Source organism: Chiloscyllium plagiosum, unplaced genomic scaffold (assembly GCF_037043375.1).
Source record: "Chiloscyllium plagiosum isolate Xiang-an unplaced genomic scaffold, Cpla_swu_hap1 HiC_scaffold_24, whole genome shotgun sequence".
In the NCBI taxonomy this organism is placed as follows: Eukaryota; Metazoa; Chordata; class Chondrichthyes; order Orectolobiformes; family Hemiscylliidae; genus Chiloscyllium; species Chiloscyllium plagiosum.
In genome coordinates, this window is record NW_028270162.1 from 2,926,394 (window position 1) to 2,943,940 (window position 17,547).

The 17,547-nt window shown below is 50.6% G+C and overlaps 1 protein-coding gene across 1 annotated transcript in view; it reads left to right on the forward strand.

Moving 5' to 3' along the window:
• Nucleotides 1-17,547, forward strand: part of LOC148145348 (peripheral-type benzodiazepine receptor-associated protein 1-like) — a 98,380-nt gene that overhangs the window by 52,372 nt on the left and 28,461 nt on the right. The window contains exons 3-4 of the mRNA XM_087999790.1: nt 5,527-5,613; nt 6,888-7,010. Coding sequence (XP_087855916.1) covers nt 5,527-5,613; nt 6,888-7,010 — 210 coding nt within the window. The remainder of the gene's footprint in view (nt 1-5,526; nt 5,614-6,887; nt 7,011-17,547) is intronic.

The window sequence follows — 17,547 nt, forward strand, 5'->3', positions numbered from 1 at the left end:
TACTCCCTGTCTGTGCGGGGGTGTGGGTGTGACTGTACTCCCTGTCTGTGTGGGGGTGTGGGTGTGACTGTACTCCCTGTCTGTGCGGGGTGTGGGTGTTACTGTACTCCCTGTCTGTGCGGGGGTGTGGGTGTGACTGTACTCCCTGTCTGTGCGGGGGTGTGGGTGTGACTGTACTCCCTGTCTGTGTGGGTGTGTGGGTGTGACTGTACTCCCTGTCTGTGCGGGGTGTGGGTGTTACTGTACTCCCTGTCTGTGTGGGGGTGTGGGTGTGACTGTACTCCCTGTCTGTGCGGGGGTGTGGGTGTGACTGTACTCCCTGTCTGTGCGGGGGTGTGGGTGTGACAGTACTCCCTGTCTGTGTGGGAGTGTGGGTGTGACTGTACTCCCTGTCTGTGCGGGGGTGTGGGTGTGACTGTACTCCCTGTCTGTGCGGGGGTGTGGGTGTGACTGTACTGCCTGTCTGTGTGGGGGTGTGGGTGTGACAGTACTCCCTGTCTGTGCGGGGGTGTGGGTGTGACAGTACTCCCTGTCTGTGCGGGGGTGTGGGTGTGACTGTACTCCCTGTCTGTGCGGGGGTGTGGGTGTTACTGTACTCCCTGTCTGTGCGGGGTGTGGGTGTGACTGTACTCCCTGTCTGTGCGGGGGTGTGGGTGTGACTGTACTCCCTGTCGGTGTGGGTGTGACTGTACTCCCTGTCTGTGCGGGGGGTGTGGGTGTGACTGTACTCCCTGTCTGTGCGGGGGTGTGGGTGTGACAGTACTCCCTGTCTGTGCGGGGGTGTGGGTGTTACTGTACTCCCTGTCTGTGCGGGGTGTGGGTGTGACTGTACTCCCTGTCTGTGCGGGGGTGTGGGTGTGACAGTACTCCCTGTCTGTGCGGGGGTGTGGGTGTGACTGTACTCCCTGTCTGTGCGGGGTGTGGGTGTGACTGTACTCCCTGTCTGTGTGGGGGTGTGGGTGTGACTGTACTCCCTGTCTGTGCGGGGTGTGGGTGTGACTGTATTCCCTGTCTGTGCGGGGGTGTGGGTGTGACTGTACTCACTGTCTGTGCGTGGGTGTGGGTGTGACAGTACTCCCTGTCTGTGCGGGGGTGTGGGTGTGACTGTACTCCCTGTCTGTGAGGGGGTGTGGGTGTGACAGTACTCCCTGTCTGTGCGGGGGTGTGGGTGTTACTGTACTCCCTGTCTGTGCGGGGGTGTGGGTGTTACTGTACTACCTGTCTGTGCGGGGGTGTGGGTGTGACTGTACTCCCTGTCTGTGCGGGGGTGTGGGTGTGACTGTACTCCCTGTCTGTGCGGGGTGTTGGTGTTACTGTACTCCCTGTCTGTGCGGGGGTGTGGGTGTGACTGTACTCCCTGTCTGTGCGGGGGTGTGGGTGTGACTGTATTCCCTGTCTGTGCGGGGTGTGGGTGTGACTGTACTCCCTGTCTGTGCGGGGGTGTGGGTGTTACTGTACTGCCCGTCTGTGCGGGGGCGTGGGTGTGACTGTACTCCCTGTCTGTGCGGGGGTGTGGGTGTGACTGTACTCCCTGTCTGTGCGGGGTGTGGGTGTGACTGTACTCCCTGTCTGTGCGGGGGTGTGGGTGTTACTGTACTCCCTGTCTGTGCGGGGTGTGGGTGTGACTGTACTCCCTGTCTGTGCGGGGGTGTGGGTGTGACTGTATTCCCTGTCTGTGCGGGGTGTGGGTGTGACTGTACTCCCTGTCTGTGCGGGGGTGTGGGTGTTACTGTACTGCCCGTCTGTGCGGGGGTGTGGGTGTGACTGTACTCCCTGTCTGTGCGGGGGTGTGGGTGTGACTGTACTCCCTGTCTGTGCGGGGGTGTGGGTGTGACTGTACTCCCTGTCTGTGCGGGGGTGTGGGTGTGACTGTACTCCCTGTCTGTGCGGGGGTGTGGGTGTTACTGTTCTCCCTGTCTGTGCGGGGGTGTGGGTGTGACTGTACTCCCTGTCTGTGCGGGGGTGTGGGTGTGACTGTACTCCCTGTCTGTGCGGGGTGTGGGTGTGACTGTACTCCCTGTCTGTGCGGGGGTGTGGGTGTTACTGTTCTCCCTGTCTGTGCGGGGGTGTGGGTGTGACTGTACTCCCTGTCTGTGTGGGGGTGTGGGTGTTACTGTTCTCCCTGTCTGTGCGGGGGTGTGGGTGTGACTGTACTCCCTGTCTGTGCGGGGGTGTGGGTGTTACTGTACTCCCTGTCTGTGCGGGGGTGTGGGTGTGACTGTACTCCCTGTCTGTGCGGGGTGTGGGTGTGACTGTACTCCCTGTCTGTGCGGGGGTGTGGGTGTTACTGTACTCCCTGTCTGTGCGGGGGTGTGGGTGTGACTGTACTCCCTGTCTGTGCGGGGTGTGGGTGTGACTGTACTCCCTGTCTGTGCGGGGGTGTGGGTGTTACTGTACTCCCTGTCTGTGCGGGGGTGTGGGTGTGACTGTACTCCCTGTCTGTGCGGGGTGTGGGTGTGACTGTACTCCCTGTCTGTGCGGGGGTGTGGGTGTTACTGTACTCCCTGTCTGTGCGGGGGTGTGGGTGTTACTGTACTCCCTGTCTGTGCGGGGGTGTGGGTGTGACTGTACTCTATGTCTGTGCGGGGGTGTGGGTGTGACTGTACTCCCTGTCTGTGCGGGGTGTGGGTGTGACTGTACTCCCTGTCTGTGTGGGGGTGTGGGTGTGACTGTACTCCCTGTCTGTTTGGGGTGTGGGTGTGACTGTACTCCCTGTCTGTGCGGGGGTGTGGGTGTTACTGTACCCCCTGTCTGTGCGGGGGTGTGGGTGTGACTGTACTCCCTGTCTGTGCGGGGGTGTGGGTGTGACTGTACTCCCTGTCTGTGCGGGGTGTGGGTGTGACTGTACTCCCTGTCTGTGCGGGGGTGTGGGTGTTACTGTACTCCCTGTCTGTGCGGGGGTGTGGGTGTGACTGTACTCCCTGTCTGTGCGGGGGTGTGGGTGTGACAGTACTCCCTGTCTGTGCGGGGGTGTGGGTGTGACTGTACTCCCTGTCTGTGCGGGGGTGTGGGTGTGACTGTACTCCCTGTCTGTGCGGCGGTGTGGGTGTTACTGTACTCCCTGTCTGTGCGGGGGTGTGGGTGTGACAGTACTCCCTGTCTGTGCGGGGGTGTGGGTGTGACTGTACTCCCTGTCTGTGCGGGGGTGTGGGTGTGACTGTACTCCCTGTCTGTGCAGGGGTGTGGGTGTGACTGTACTCCCTGTCTGTGCGGGGGTGTGGGTGTGACTGTACTCCCTGTCTGTGCGGGGGTGTGGGTGTGACTGTACTCCCTGTCTGTGCGGCGGTGTGGGTGTGACAGTACTCCCTGTCTGTGCGGGGGTGTGGGTGTTACTGTACTCCCTGTCTGTGCGGGGGTGTGGGTGTGACTGTACTCCCTGTCTGTGCGGCGGTGTGGGTGTTACTGTACTCCCTGTCTGTGCGGGGGTGTGGGTGTGACTGTACTCCCTGTCTGTGCGGGGGTGTGGGTGTGACTGTACTCCCTGTCTGTGCGGGGGTGTGGGTGTGACTGTACTCCCTGTCTGTGCAGGGGTGTGGGTGTGACTGTACTCCCTGTCTGTGCGGGGGTGTGGGTGTGACTGTACTCCCTGTCTGTGCGGGGGTGTGGGTGTGACTGTACTCCCTGTCTGTGCGGCGGTGTGGGTGTGACAGTACTCCCTGTCTGTGCGGGGGTGTGGGTGTGACTGTACTCCCTGTCTGTGCGGGGTGTGGGTGTGACAGTACTCCCTGTCTGTGCGGGGTGTGGGTGTGACTGTACTCCCTGTCTGTGCGGGGGTGTGGGTGTGACAGTACTCCCTGTCTGTGCGGGGGTGTGGGTGTTACTGTACTCCCTGTCTGTGCGGGGGTGTGGGTGTGACTGTACTCCCTGTCTGTGCGGGCGTGTGGGTGTGACAGTACTCCCTGTCTGTGCGGGGTGTGGGTGTGACAGTACTCCCTGTCTGTGCGGGGTGTGGGTGTGACTGTACTCCCTGTCTGTGCGGGGGTGTGGGTGTGACAGTACTCCCTGTCTGTGCGGGGGTGTGGGTGTTACTGTACTCCCTGTCTGTGCGGGGGTGTGGGTGTGACTGTACTCCCTGTCTGTGCGGGGGTGTGGGTGTGACTGTACTCCCTGTCTGTGCGGCGGTGTGGGTGTGACTGTACTCCCTGTCTGTGCGGCGGTGTGGGTGTGACAGTACTCCCTGTCTGTGCGGGGGTGTGGGTGTGACCGTACTCCCTGTCTGTGAGGGGGTGTGGGTGTGACTGTACTCCCTGTCTGTGCGGGGGTGTGGGTGTTACTGTACTCCCTGTCTGTGCGGGGGTGTGGGTGTGACTGTACTCCCTGTCTGTGCGGGGGTGTGGGTGTGACTGTACTCCCTGTCTGTGCGGGGGTGTGGGTGTGACTGTACTCCCTGTCTGTGTGGGGGTGTGGGTGTGACTGTACTCCCTGTCTGTGCGGGGGTGTGGGTGTGACTGTACTCCCTGTCTGTGCGGGGGTGTGGGTGTGACTGTACTCCCTGTCTGTGCGGGGGTGTGGGTGTGACTGTACTCCCTGTCTGTGCGGGGTTGTGGGTGTGACTGTACTCCCTGTCTGTGCGGGGGTGTGGGTGTGACCGTACTCCCTGTCTGTGCGGGGGTGTGGGTGTGACCGTACTCCCTGTCTGTGCGGGGGTGTGGGTGTTACTGTACTCCCTGTCTGTGCGGGGGTGTGGGTGTGACTGTACTCCCTATCTGTGCGGGGGTGTGGGTGTGACTGTACTCCCTGTCTGTGCGGGGGTGTGGGTGTGACTGTACTCCCTGTCTGTGTGGGGGTGTGGGTGTGACTGTACTCCCTGTCTGTGTGGGGGTGTGGGTGTGACTGTACTCCCTGTCTGTGCGGCGGTGTGGGTGTGACAGTACTCCCTGTCTGTGCGGGGGTGTGGGTGTGACAGTACTCCCTGTCTGTGCGGGGGTGTGGGTGTGACTGTACTCCCTGTCTGTGTGGGGGTTTGGGTGTGACTGTACTCCCTGTCTGTGTGGGGGTGTGGGTGTGACTGTACTCCCTGTCTGTGTGGGGGTGTGGGTGTGACTGTACTCCCTGTCTGTGTGGGGGTGTGGGTGTGACTGTACTCCCTGTCTGTGTGGGGGTTTGGGTGTGACTGTACTCCCTGTCTGTGTGGGGGTGTGGGTGTGACTGTACTCCCTGTCTGTGTGGGGGTTTGGGTGTGACTGTACTCCCTGTCTGTGTGGGGGTGTGGGTGTGACTGTACTCCCTGTCTGTGTGGGGGTGTGGGTGTGACTGTACTCCCTGTCTGTGTGGGGGTTTGGGTGTGACTGTACTCCCTGTCTGTGTGGGGGTGTGGGTGTGACTGTACTCCCTGTCTGTGTGGGGGTGTGGGTGTGACTGTACTCCCTGTCTGTGTGGGGGTTTGGGTGTGACTGTACTCCCTGTCTGTGTGGGGGTGTGGGTGTTACTGTACTCCCTGTCTGTGTGGGGGTGTGGGTGTGACTGTACTCCCTGACTGACTGCGCTGCTCTGGTAAAAGCTGAATTGTGTTTTGTCTTTCCTCAGGAGAATGAGCTGAAGGAAATTCTTCATGAGAAGTGTGACTGGACGTTCCGGGCTCCTGTGCTGTCACAGATTCTCCAGTATGAGCAGGTATTTCCTCCTCACCCTCACAGTCTGGAACTACCGGATTACACAGCTCCGAACAACCGAGGGGATCACCCCCAGGGGTGAATGTAGCAGCTCTCCCCAATGGAGAGAGACCTGAGGAGAGACAATCAGTTCTCCACATGACTGTTCCCTCCTATTCCAGAGGAGTCACTGCCTGCGCCAGGGACAGTACAGGACAGCCGGGGTGTGGGTGGGGGTTGGGGGGCTGAATGGCCTCTTTCTGTGCTGCAGCTGTCTCGGTAGAAGACTTGCTCTCAGTTCTGAAGGAGGTTAATGGGCTGCTTTCTCCATCGGAAGTGGCTGTTTGTGATTTTGTTTTGAGCTGTTGTATGGAAAGGATGTTCGCTGAGCAGTGACTGAGTCCGTGCTGAGAACATTCCCATCTTACACCCAGACACTCCCTGCTTTCTAAGTGTCGTAGTTTTTGTCCAGTTCAGAAGTACAACACAACCTGACTATAACTTACTCACTCAACAATAACTTTATTAACAATTAGTGATGTCCATTTAACAATCCAGTCCAGGCACAATGGGCTGAATAGCCTCCGCCTGTACTGTAATAACGCTGTGACCCTGGGAGGTGGATCCCATTAAAGTCCCTGATGTCTTTATGCAGGTTCTCCCCCCATCCTATCTGACCCAAAGGGGAGCTCCCAAACCCACCTTCTCTCCATTTCTGAAGGGGATTTCTCCCACCTTCACCATGTTATCCAACTCCACTCTGATCCAGCTGATCGACTGCTGAAACCATCACCTCTACCTTTGTTATTTCCAGGTCAAGCATGCTCCTTGCTGCTGTCCCACACACACTCTGTCCACCATCAGCTTGAACCCACCCCAAACCCTACTGCTCATCCCTTCCCACATGGTGGGTCCGAATCCCCTCGACATTCCTGTACTCTCTGACTGACTCCGGCTCCTCGTCAAGCAGCAGTTTACTCTCGTCATCTCATCTTTGCTTTCAAACTCCCCCCAAAGCCCCATAATCCCCTCCAAAACACCCAGCCCTCTCAGATCTCTGACTCGTGCTGATTGTCGCAGCTCTGTCCTTGCTGTCCTGCTCTGCACTTCCCTGAGCCCAAGGCTCCAGCATTCCCATCCCCCATCTATTCAGAAACCCACCCTGTCCCTGACCATCACATGTCTGAGATATCACCCCGTAGCTCTGGGCCAACGCTCCTAGTAAGCACCTTCCAATGTTGCACTGCATTCAGGAGGCTATATAAATGCACGTTGGTGATGGCATTTTCTCTTCAGGTGAAACCAGAGTATGATCCGGTGAAGGAAGCTCTGATTGTGGTGACACAGGAACGGGATTTGGCGTTGCTCAAGAACAACTTGCTGCACGACAAACTGGAGAATCTCGAACAGGTTCTGAAGGTAAGACTCAAGCTCCGCCCCGCGCTGCCATTGGTCCCTTTCTGGGTAAGGTGGAGCCTGGAGGACTGTGACACACACCAGCAACAGGGGATTGGCTGTAAGTTATAAACCCCATCCAGTTTCTGGGGGATGGGGGGAGGGTAACAGCAACATGTAAGGGGTATGTGAGGGTCAAGGGTGACAGGGAGGAGGCAGGAGAATGAGGCTGACAAACATATCAGCCATGATCAAAGAGTGGGACAGACACGATGGACCGAATGGCCTCATTCTGCTCCTATATCATATGGCATCATACTGTAATGGGGGGGGGGGGGGCGATAGGAATTGATGGTGGGAGTGTGTAAAAGCCAGGGTGTAAGTGGAGTGTGTAAATGTGAGGGTATAATGAGAGTGTGTAAAAGCGTGAGTGTAAAGGAAATGTATCAATGTGAGGGTGCAATGGGAATGTGTAAAAACGAGTGTGTAAGGGGAGTGTGTAAATGTGAAGGTGTAATGAGAGTGTGTAAACATGAGGGTATAATGGGATTGTGTAAAAGCGAAGGTTTAATGGAAGCGTGTAAAAGCGAGGGTGTAAGGCGAGTGTGTAAAACTGAGGATGTAAGGGGAGTGTGCAAAAAGCAAGTGTGTAATGGGAGTGTGTAAATGTGAAGGTGGAATGCGAGTGTGCAAAGCCGAGCGTGTAATGGGAATTTGTAAAAACAAGGGTGTATTGAGTTTGTGCAAAATCGAGGGTGTAAGAGGAGTGTGTAAATGTGATGGTGTAATAGAATTATGTAAATGTGAGTGTGTAATGTGAGTGTGCAATGGGAGTATGCAAATGTGAGGGTGTAATGGGAGTGTGCAAAAAGACAGGGTGTAATGAGAGTGTGAAAAAGCGAGGGAGGAAGGTGAGTGTGTAAAACCGATAGTGTAAGTGGAGTGTGCAAAAAGCGAGAGTGGAAGGAGAGTGTGGAAAAGCGAGGGTGGAAATGGAGTGTGCAAAAGCGAGGGTATAATGGGAATGTGTAAAAAGTGAGGGTGTAATGGGATTATGTAAAAGTGAAGGTGTAAGGGGAGCGCGTAAATGTGAGGGTGTATTGAGATTGTGTAAAACCGAGGATGTAAGGGGAGTGTGTAAAATCGAGGGTGTAGGCAAAACGTGTAAAACCAAGGGTGTAATGGGGAATGTGTAACAGGGACTGCATAAAAGCGAGAGTGTAATGGAAGTGTGTAAATGTGAGGGTGCAATGGGAGTGTGTAAATGTGAGGGTGTAAAGGGAATGTGTAAAAGCGAGGGTGTAAAGGGAGTGTGTAAATGTGAAGGTGTAATGAGAGTGTGTAAACGTGATGGTTTAATGGGAGTGTGTAAAAGTGAGGGTGGAAAGGGAGTGTGCAAAATTGAGCATGTCATGGGAGTGTGTAAGTGTGAGGGTGTAATGGGAGTGTGTAAATGTGAGGGTGTATGGCGAGTGTGTAAATGTGAGGGTGTAATGGGAGTGTATAAATGTGAGGGTGTAATGGGATTGTGTAAATGTGAGAGTGTCAGCAAAGTGTGTAAAAGTGAGGGTGTAAGGGGAGTGTGTAAAACCGAGGGTGTAAGGGGAGTGTGTAAAGTGAAGGTGTAAAAGCGAGGGTGTAAGGTGGAGTGTGTAAAAAAGAGGGTGTAAGGTTAGCATGCAAAACCGAGGGTTTAAGGGGAGTGTGTAAAAAGCAAGTGTGTATGGGGAGTGTGTAGATGAGGGTGTAAGTGGAGAGTGTAAATGTGAGGGTGTATTGAGGTTGTGTAAAACCGAGGATGTAAGGGGATTGTGTAGAATCGATGGTGTAAAACCAAGGGTGTAATGGGGAGTGTGTAACAGGGACTGCGTAAAAGCGAGAGTGTAATGTAAGTGTGTAAATGTGAAAAAGCGAGGGGTTAACAGGAGTGTGTAAAAGTGAGGTTGTCAGGGGAGTGTGTAAAAGCGAGGGTGTAAGGCAAGTGCGTAAAATCAAAGATGTAATGGGTGTGTGCAAAATATGAGGGTGTGATGGGAGTGTGGAAAAACGAGGGTGGAAGGGGAGTGTGTAAATATGAGGGTGAAATGGGACCGTGTAAATGTGAGGATATAAAGGGAATGTGTAAATGTGAGGGTGTAGGGGGAGTGTGCAAAAGCAAGGGTGTAATGGGATTATGTAAAAGCAAAGGTGTAAGGGGAGTGCGTAAAGGCAAGTGTGTAAGAGGAGTGTGTAAATGTGAGGTTGTAATGGGAGCGTGTAAATGTGAGGGTATAAAGGGAGTATGTAAATGTGAGGATGTAGGGGGAGTGTGTAAAAGTGAGGGTGTAAGGGGAGCGTGTAAAAGCACAGGTGTAAGGGGAGAGTGTAAAATCGAGGGTGTAAGGGGAGTATGTTAAAGCGAGGGTGTAAATAGAGTGTGTAAATGTGATGGTGTAATGAGAGTGTGTAAGCATGGGGGTGTAATTGGATTGTGTAAATGTGAGGTTGTAATATGAGTGTGTAAATGTGAGGATGTAATGGGAGTGTGTAATGTGGAGTGTGTAAAAACGAGGGTGTAATATGAAGTGTGTAAAAGTGAGGGTGGAAGGGGAGTGTGCAAAATCGAGCATGTAATGGGACTGTGTAAATATGAGGGTGTAATGTGGAGTGTGTAAAAGCGAGGGTGTAATGTGGAGTGTGTAATGGGAGTGGGTAAAATCGAGGGTGTAAGAGGAGTGTGTAAATATGCAGGTGTGGGGGGAGTGTAAATGTAGGGTGTAAAGGGAGCGTGGAAAAGCACGGGTGTAAGGGGAGTGTGTAAAATCGAGGGTGTATGGGGGGAGTATGTTAAAGCGAGGGTGTAAATGGAGTGTGTACATGTGAAGGTGTAATGAGAGTGTGTAAACGTGAGAGTGTAATTGGATTGTGTAAATGTGAGGGTGTAATTGGAATGTGTAAAAGCAAGGGTGCAAGGGGAGCGTGTAAAAACGAGGGTGTAATGTGGAGTGTGTAAAAACGAGGGTGAAAGGGGAGTGTATAAAAGCAAGGGTGGAAGGGGAGTGTGCAAAATCAAACATGTAATGGGAGTGTGTAAATGTGCGGGTGTAATGCGAGTGTATAAAAGCGAGGGTGTAAGGTGAGCGTGTAAAACCGAGGTTGTAAGGGGAGATTGTAAAAGCGAGGGTGTAAGGGGAGTGTGTAAAATGGAAGGTGTAAGGGGAGTGTGTAAATGTGACGATGTATTGAGATTGTGTAAAACCGAGGATGTAAGGGAATTGTGTAAAACCAAGAGTGTAATGGGGAGTGTGTAAAGGGGAGTCTGTAAAAGTGAGGGTATAATGGGAGTCTGTAATTGGTAAGGATGTAACGAGGAGTCTGTAAAAGCGAGGGTGCAAAGGAAGTGTGTAAAAGTGAGGGTGTATTCAGAGCGTGTAAAAGCAATGGTGCAAGGGGAGTGTGCAAAATCGAGGGTGTAATGGGATTGTGTAAATATGAGGGTGTCAGGGGAATGTGTAAAAGCGAGGATGTAAGGGGAGTGTGTAAAAATGAGGGTGTAATGGGGGTGTTTAAAAGCGAGAGTGTAACAGAAGTGTGTAAATGTGAGGGTGTAATAGGATTATGTAAGTGTGAGTGTGGAAGGGGAGTGTATAAATGTGAGGATCTGGGGGAGTGTGTAAAAGCAAGGGTGCAAGGGGAGCATGTAAAAATGAGGGGGTAATGGGAGTGTGTAAATGTGAGGGTGTAATGTGGAGTGTGTAAAAACGAGGGTGTAATATGGAGTGTGTAAAAACGAGGGTGTAAGGGGAGTGTGTAAATGTGAGGGTGTAGGGGGAGTGTGTAAAAGCAAGGGTGCAAGGGGAGCGTGTAAAAATGAGGGCGTAATGAGGGTGTTTAAAAGCGAGAGTGTAAAAGAAGTGTGTAAATGTGAGGGTGTAATGGGATTATGTAAGTGTGAGTGTGGAAGGGGAGTGTATAAATGTGAGGGTGTGGGGGAGTGTGTAAAAGCAAGGGTGCAAGGGGAGCGTGTAAAAATGAGGGGGTAATGGGAGTGTGTAAATGTGCGGGTGTAATGTGGAGTGTGCAAAAACGAGGGTGTAATGTGGAGTGTGTAAAAGTGAGGATGTAAGGGGAGTGTGTAAATGTGAGGGTGCAATGGGAGTGTGTTAAAGAGAGGGTGTAATGGGAGTCTGTAATTGGCAAGGATGTAACAGGGAGCGTGTAAAAGCGACTGTGCAATGGATGTGTGTAAAAATGAGGGTGTAATATGGAGTGTCTAAAAGCAAGTGTGGAAGGGGAGTATGTAAAAGCGAAGGTGGAAGGGGAGTGTGCAAAATCAAGCATGTAATTGGAGTGTGTAAATGTGCGGGTGTAATGCGAGTGTATAAAAGCGAGGGTGTAAGGTGAGCGTGTAAAACCGAGGTTGTAAGGGGAGATTGTAAAAGTGAGGGTGTAAGGGGAGTGTGTAAAATGGAAGGTGTAAGGGGAGTGTGTAAATGTGATGGTATATTGAGGTTGTGTAAAACCGAGGATGTAAGGGAATTGTGTAAAACCAGGGGTGTAATGGGGAGTGTGTAAAGGGGAGTGTGTAAAAGCGAGGGTGCAATGGAAGTGTGTAAAAGTGAGTGTGTAATCGGAGCATGTAAAGGCAAGGGTGTCAGGGGAGTATATAAAAGCGAGGGTGTAATGGGAGTGTGTAATGTGGAGCATGCAAAATGAGGGTGTAATGACAGCGTGTAAACCTGAGGGTGGAAGGGGAGTGTGCAAAAAGTGAGGGTGTAAGGGGAGTGTGGAAAAGTGAGTGTGGAAGGGGAGTGTGCAAAATTGAGCATGTACTGGGACTGTGTAAATGTGAGGGTGTCAGGGGAGTGTGTAAAAGCGAGGGTGTAATGTGGCGTGTGTAAAAGCAAGGGTGTAAGTGGAGTGTGTAAATGTGAGGGTATAATGAGAGTGTGTAAAAGCGTGAGTGTAAAGGAAATGTATCAATGTGAGGGTGCAATGGGAATGTGTAAAAACGAGTGTGTAAGGGGAGTGTGTAAATGTGAAGGTGTAATGAGAGTGTGTAAACATGAGGGTATAATGGGATTGTGTAAAAGCGAAGGTTTAATGGAAGCGTGTAAAAGCGAGGGTGTAAGGCGAGTGTGTAAAACTGAGGATGTAAGGGGAGTGTGCAAAAAGCAAGTGTGTAATGGGAGTGTGTAAATGTGAAGGTGGAATGCGAGTGTGCAAAGCCGAGCGTGTAATGGGAATTTGTAAAAACAAGGGTGTATTGAGTTTGTGCAAAATCGAGGGTGTAAGAGGAGTGTGTAAATGTGATGGTGTAATAGAATTATGTAAATGTGAGTGTGTAATGTGAGTGTGCAATGGGAGTATGCAAATGTGAGGGTGTAATGGGAGTGTGCAAAAAGACAGGGTGTAATGAGAGTGTGAAAAAGCGAGGGAGGAAGGTGAGTGTGTAAAACCGATAGTGTAAGTGGAGTGTGCAAAAAGCGAGAGTGGAAGGAGAGTGTGGAAAAGCGAGGGTGGAAATGGAGTGTGCAAAAGCGAGGGTATAATGGGAATGTGTAAAAAGTGAGGGTGTAATGGGATTATGTAAAAGTGAAGGTGTAAGGGGAGCGCGTAAATGTGAGGGTGTATTGAGATTGTGTAAAACCGAGGATGTAAGGGGAGTGTGTAAAATCGAGGGTGTAGGCAAAACGTGTAAAACCAAGGGTGTAATGGGGAATGTGTAACAGGGACTGCATAAAAGCGAGAGTGTAATGGAAGTGTGTAAATGTGAGGGTGCAATGGGAGTGTGTAAATGTGAGGGTGTAAAGGGAATGTGTAAAAGCGAGGGTGTAAAGGGAGTGTGTAAATGTGAAGGTGTAATGAGAGTGTGTAAACGTGATGGTTTAATGGGAGTGTGTAAAAGTGAGGGTGGAAAGGGAGTGTGCAAAATTGAGCATGTCATGGGAGTGTGTAAGTGTGAGGGTGTAATGGGAGTGTGTAAATGTGAGGGTGTATGGCGAGTGTGTAAATGTGAGGGTGTAATGGGAGTGTATAAATGTGAGGGTGTAATGGGATTGTGTAAATGTGAGAGTGTCAGCAAAGTGTGTAAAAGTGAGGGTGTAAGGGGAGTGTGTAAAACCGAGGGTGTAAGGGGAGTGTGTAAAGTGAAGGTGTAAAAGCGAGGGTGTAAGGTGGAGTGTGTAAAAAAGAGGGTGTAAGGTTAGCATGCAAAACCGAGGGTTTAAGGGGAGTGTGTAAAAAGCAAGTGTGTATGGGGAGTGTGTAGATGAGGGTGTAAGTGGAGAGTGTAAATGTGAGAGTGTATTGAGGTTGTGTAAAACCGAGGATGTAAGGGGATTGTGTAGAATCGATGGTGTAAAACCAAGGGTGTAATGGGGAGTGTGTAACAGGGACTGCGTAAAAGCGAGAGTGTAATGTAAGTGTGTAAATGTGAAAAAGCGAGGGGTTAATAGGAGTGTGTAAAAGTGAGGTTGTCAGGGGAGTGTGTAAAAGCGAGGGTGTAAGGCAAGTGCGTAAAATCAAAGATGTAATGGGTGTGTGCAAAATATGAGGGTGTGATGGGAGTGTGGAAAAACGAGGGTGGAAGGGGAGTGTGTAAATATGAGGGTGAAATGGGACCGTGTAAATGTGAGGATATAAAGGGAATGTGTAAATGTGAGGGTGTAGGGGGAGTGTGCAAAAGCAAGGGTGTAATGGGATTATGTAAAAGCAAAGGTGTAAGGGGAGTGCGTAAAGGCAAGTGTGTAAGAGGAGTGTGTAAATGTGAGGTTGTAATGGGAGCGTGTAAATGTGAGGGTATAAAGGGAGTATGTAAATGTGAGGATGTAGGGGGAGTGTGTAAAAGTGAGGGTGTAAGGGGAGCGTGTAAAAGCACAGGTGTAAGGGGAGAGTGTAAAATCGAGGGTGTAAGGGGAGTATGTTAAAGCGAGGGTGTAAATGGAGTGTGTAAATGTGATGGTGTAATGAGAGTGTGTAAGCATGGGGGTATAATTGGATTGTGTAAATGTGAGGTTGTAATATGAGTGTGTAAATGTGAGGATGTAATGGGAGTGTGTAATGTGGAGTGTGTAAAAACGAGGGTGTAATATGAAGTGTGTAAAAGTGAGGGTGGAAGGGGAGTGTGCAAAATCGAGCATGTAATGGGACTGTGTAAATATGAGGGTGTAATGTGGAGTGTGTAAAAGCGAGGGTGTAATGTGGAGTGTGTAATGGGAGTGGGTAAAATCGAGGGTGTAAGAGGAGTGTGTAAATATGCAGGTGTGGGGGGAGTGTAAATGTAGGGTGTAAAGGGAGCGTGTAAAAGCACGGGTGTAAGGGGAGTGTGTAAAATCGAGGGTGTATGGGGGGAGTATGTTAAAGCGAGGGTGTAAATGGAGTGTGTACATGTGAAGGTGTAATGAGAGTGGGTTAAAGTGAGAGTGTAATTGGATTGTGTAAATGTGAGGGTGTAATTGGAATGTGTAAAAGCAAGGGTGCAAGGGTAGCGTGTAAAAACGAGGGTGTAATGTGGAGTGTGTAAAAACGAGGGTGAAAGGGGAGTATGCAAAATCAAACATGTAATGGGAGTGGGTAAATGTGCGGGTGTAATGCGAGTGTATAAAAGCGAGGGTGTAAGGTGAGCGTGTAAAACCGAGGTTGTAAGGGGAGATTGTAAAAGCGAGGGTGTAAGGGGAGTGTGTAAAATGGAAGGTGTAAGGGGAGTGTGTAAATGTGACGATGTATTGAGATTGTGTAAAACCGAAGATGTAAGGGAATTGTGTAAAACCAAGAGTGTAATGGGGAGTGTGTAAAGGGGAGTCTGTAAAAGTGAGGGTATAATGGGAGTCTGTAATTGGTAAGGATGTAACGAGGAGTCTGTAAAAGCGAGGGTGCAAAGGAAGTGTGTAAAAGTGAGGGTGTGTAAAAGCAATGGTGCAAGGGGAGTGTGCAAAATCGAGGGTGTAATGGGATTGTGTAAATATGAGGGTGTCAGGGGAATGTGTAAAAGCGAGGATGTAAGGGGAGTGTGTAAAAATGAGGGTGTAATGGGGGTGTTTAAAAGCGAGAGTGTAACAGTGAATGTGAGGGTGTAATGGGATTATGTAAGTGTGAGTGTGGAAGGGGAGTGTATAAATGTGAGGATCTGGGGGAGTGTGTAAAAGCAAGGGTGCAAGGGGAGCATGTAAAAATGAGGGGGTAATGGGAGTGTGTAAATGTGAGGGTGTAATGTGGAGTGTGTAAAAACGAGGGTGTAATATGGAGTGTGTAAAAACGAGGGTGTAAGGGGAGTGTGTAAATGTGAGGGTGTAGGGGGAGTGTGTAAAAGCAAGGGTGCAAGGGGAGCGTGTAAAAATGAGGGCGTAATGAGGGTGTTTAAAAGCGAGAGTGTAAAAGAAGTGTGTAAATGTGAGGGTGTAATGGGATTATGTAAGTGTGAGTGTGGAAGGGGAGTGTATAAATGTGAGGGTGTGGGGGAGTGTGTAAAAGCAAGGGTGCAAGGGGAGCGTGTAAAAATGAGGGGGTAATGGGAGTGTGTAAATGTGCGGGTGTAATGTGGAGTGTGCAAAAAAGAGGGTGTAATGTGGAGTGTGTAAAAGTGAGGATGTAAGGGGAGTGTGTAAATGTGAGGGTGCAATGGGAGTGTGTTAAAGAGAGGGTGTAATGGGAGTCTGTAATTGGCAAGGATGTAACAGGGAGCGTGTAAAAGCGACTGTGCAATGGATGTGTGTAAAAATGAGGGTGTAATATGGAGTGTCTAAAAGCAAGTGTGGAAGGGGAGTATGTAAAAGCGAAGGTGGAAGGGGAGTGTGCAAAATCAAGCATGTAATTGGAGTGTGTAAATGTGCGGGTGTAATGCGAGTGTATAAAAGCGAGGGTGTAAGGTGAGCGTGTAAAACCGAGGTTGTAAGGGGAGATTGTAAAAGTGAGGGTGTAAGGGGAGTGTGTAAAATGGAAGGTGTAAGGGGAGTGTGTAAATGTGATGGTATATTGAGGTTGTGTAAAACCGAGGATGTAAGGGAATTGTGTAAAACCAGGGGTGTAATGGGGAATGTGTAAAGGGGAGTGTGTAAAAGCGAGGGTGCAATGGAAGTGTGTAAAAGTGAGTGTGTAATCGGAGCGTGTAAAGGCAAGGGTGTCAGGGGAGTATATAAAAGCTAGGGTGTAATGGGAGTGTGTAATGTGGAGCATGCAAAATGAGGGTGTAATGACAGCGTGTAAACCTGAGGGTGGAAGGGGAGTGTGCAAAAAGTGAGGGTGTAAGGGGAGTGTGGAAAAGTGAGTGTGGAAGGGGAGTGTGCAAAATTGAGCATGTACTGGGACTGTGTAAATGTGAGGGTGTCAGGGGAGTGTGTAAAAGCGAGGGTGTAATGTGGCGTGTGTAAAAGCGAGTGTGGAAGGGGAGTGTGCAAAATTGTGCAAGTAATGGAAATGTTTAAAGTGAGGGTGTAATAGGATTATATAAAAGTGAGGGTGTCGGGGAGTGTGTAAAAGCGAGGGTGTAATGGGAGTGTGGAAAAGCAAGAGTGGAAGGGGAGTGTGGAAAATCGAGTGTGTAATGGGAGTGTGTAAAATTGAGGGTATAGGCGGAATGTGTAAAACCAAGGGTGTAATGGGGATTGTGTAACAGGGACTGTGTAAAAGCGAGAGTGTAATGGAAGTGTGTAAAAGCAAGGGTGCAAGGGGAGCGTGTAAAAACGAGGGTGTAATGTGGAGTGTGTAAAAACGAGGGTGAAAGGGGAGTGTATAAAAGCAAGGGTGGAAGGGGAGTGTGCAAAATCAAACATGTAATGGGAGTGTGTAAATGTGCGGGTGTAATGCGAGTGTATAAAAGCGAGGGTGTAAGGTGAGCGTGTAAAACCGAGGTTGTAAGGGGAGATTGTAAAAGCGAGGGTGTAAGGGGAGTGTGTAAAATGGAAGGTGTAAGGGGAGTGTGTAAATGTGACGATGTATTGAGATTGTGTAAAACCGAGGATGTAAGGGAATTGTGTAAAACCAAGAGTGTAATGGGGAGTGTGTAAAGGGGAGTCTGTAAAAGTGAGGGTATAATGGGAGTCTGTAATTGGTAAGGATGTAACGAGGAGTCTGTAAAAGCGAGGGTGCAAAGGAAGTGTGTAAAAGTGAGGGTGTATTCAGAGCGTGTAAAAGCAATGGTGCAAGGGGAGTGTGCAAAATCGAGGGTGTAATGGGATTGTGTAAATATGAGGGTGTCAGGGGAATGTGTAAAAGCGAGGATGTAAGGGGAGTGTGTAAAAATGAGGGTGTAATGGGGGTGTTTAAAAGCGAGAGTGTAACAGAAGTGTGTAAATGTGAGGGTGTAATAGGATTATGTAAGTGTGAGTGTGGAAGGGGAGTGTATAAATGTGAGGATCTGGGGGAGTGTGTAAAAGCAAGGGTGCAAGGGGAGCATGTAAAAATGAGGGGGTAATGGGAGTGTGTAAATGTGAGGGTGTAATGTGGAGTGTGTAAAAACGAGGGTGTAATATGGAGTGTGTAAAAACGAGGGTGTAAGGGGAGTGTGTAAATGTGAGGGTGTAGGGGGAGTGTGTAAAAGCAAGGGTGCAAGGGGAGCGTGTAAAAATGAGGGCGTAATGAGGGT